We start from the raw sequence: 1,546 nt of genomic DNA on the forward strand, positions 1-1,546 counted from the left end.
TCTATTAGAATTATTTTGAATTAAGTAATTTTTTATTTTTATATTTATTATTCAATTTTAACAGGGCTAAAGCTATGCTAGAAAAATAGCGTACTATACGAGTTGAAAATGTCAAAAGAATAAATATAATAAAAGATTCTGCCAAAAAAAAATTTATAAAAGGGATTTCTTGAGCACTGCCGTTGTATATCGGCGATAACAGGCAGAACATTGTATTGTAGAAGCCAGGAAGCCCAGATGGGAAGGGAAGAGGGCTTAAGGGCACAAAGGGTTTCTGCCAGGTCCTCCATAGTAGAATTCAGGATCTTCCACATAATCTCCCACATAACGTGCATCATAACAGTTATATTCGTCTGTGAAAGCTTCAACATAAACTGGAGACTTCAAGGCTGGATAATTATCATGAATTCTCATTCTTGTTACCGCACCACAGGTATCAAACATTGCATCAGGAAATTGCCCACTACCCATATGTGTTCCTGTATGAGGACTGGTCCCTACCCTTGTGCTGTAAACTTCACCTCCCCACTCCACTGATTCTGCATTTGACCTCAATCCTGAGAATAGCTCTGCTGGCCAATACCCTATGTTCGTCTCCTCATTGTATTGTAGCCACCATCTGTTTGTGTATGGATCCTAAACCAAATTCAACAGCATCAGATAACTTCTTCAAGGGAATCAAACATTAATAATTATGTCTCACTTTGTAGATGTAAATAGTTATCTGATATGTAAGATCAGCTGGTATGGATTTTAGATGAATTGCAGCACCCAAAGCAATCTCATTGCTTGTTTGAACAAACCCAGGACACGTTAGATCAAAGCAACCTGTTTTGGTTGAACCATCAACCTGCAGAATTTGGCATCCCACATTGTTATTTCGTTCTCATCAAAAGTTTTTATCTTTTTGTTTGTTTTTGAGATTGATTTTACCGTCCAATATGAAAATAGCCGAGTCTGTCTATCTCCATACACGCTCGGGTTCACCTGCAGTCACATATTTCATTGAAAAATGACACGAAAACTTGAGTGGCTCAAAGTTTAGCTTTAAAGACACACTTGAGAAAAGGATAGTGAAGTTGGTGGGTTGCTTTCAAAGGCCACTTTATATGTAACTTTAAGTGGAAGTAAGCAAGAGTTACCGCCCATCCGGCTTCAATTAATTCATAGTCACTGTAAACCCCATTTATGAGAGAGACTTGTGATGTGCTGTACTCATCGTCAGTCTCAACATAAGGGTTGAATACCCTAATGTCTCCTTTACCTCCCAAGTAGCGATATCCCAATGCGAACAATATTGCCTTCTGGTTCCATATCAACTTCTCAATTAATTCAGTTTGTCTCTCTAAACTACAAAAGAAAATAATCTAAACTGCAGTGCTGGAATGGGACGAGTGGTTTTTCTGTTGCACTTCAAGATTCCTGATGTTGAGAAAAGCTGGGCTTCATCTTCAATGGAATGAGCCTTGAGTAGGTCTCTTTTCGTATTCTTCTTACAGGTATTCCCTTCTGTTCCACTTTTCTGCTAACTGGGTAATTTCTGTAA

The 1,546-nt window shown here is 38.4% G+C and overlaps 1 protein-coding gene across 1 annotated transcript; it reads right to left on the reverse strand.

Moving 5' to 3' along the window:
• Nucleotides 1-251: 251 nt before the first annotated feature.
• On the reverse strand, nucleotides 252-1,314 carry LOC114761730 (uncharacterized). The gene is made up of 5 exons (XM_028951156.1): nucleotides 1,265-1,314; nucleotides 1,143-1,173; nucleotides 934-987; nucleotides 704-850; nucleotides 252-636 (listed from the first exon to the last, which is right to left on the reverse strand). Exons 1-5 carry the CDS (start codon nucleotides 1,312-1,314, stop codon nucleotides 256-258), a joined length of 663 nt encoding a protein of 220 aa, XP_028806989.1. The 3' UTR covers nucleotides 252-255.
• Nucleotides 1,315-1,546: the final 232 nt, after the last annotated feature.

This window comes from Neltuma alba, unplaced genomic scaffold (assembly GCF_004799145.2).
Source record: "Neltuma alba isolate B1F8T4 unplaced genomic scaffold, ASM479914v2 tig00011132_pilon, whole genome shotgun sequence".
In the NCBI taxonomy this organism is placed as follows: domain Eukaryota; kingdom Viridiplantae; phylum Streptophyta; class Magnoliopsida; order Fabales; family Fabaceae; genus Neltuma; species Neltuma alba.

Bases quoted from the DNA above. Each gene is read 5' to 3' on its own strand.
- LOC114761730 (XM_028951156.1), bottom strand. From the start codon at position 1,314: ATGGAACCAGAAGGCAATATTGTTCGCATTGGGATATCGCTACTTGGG. The intron at 1,174-1,264 runs GTAAAGGAGACA...TGGGGTTTACAG, and splicing joins GGGATATCGCTACTTGGGAG to TGACTATGAATTAATTGAAG. The intron at 851-933 runs GTAAAATCAATC...CAAATTCTGCAG, and splicing joins GGCTATTTTCATATTGGACG to GTTGATGGTTCAACCAAAAC.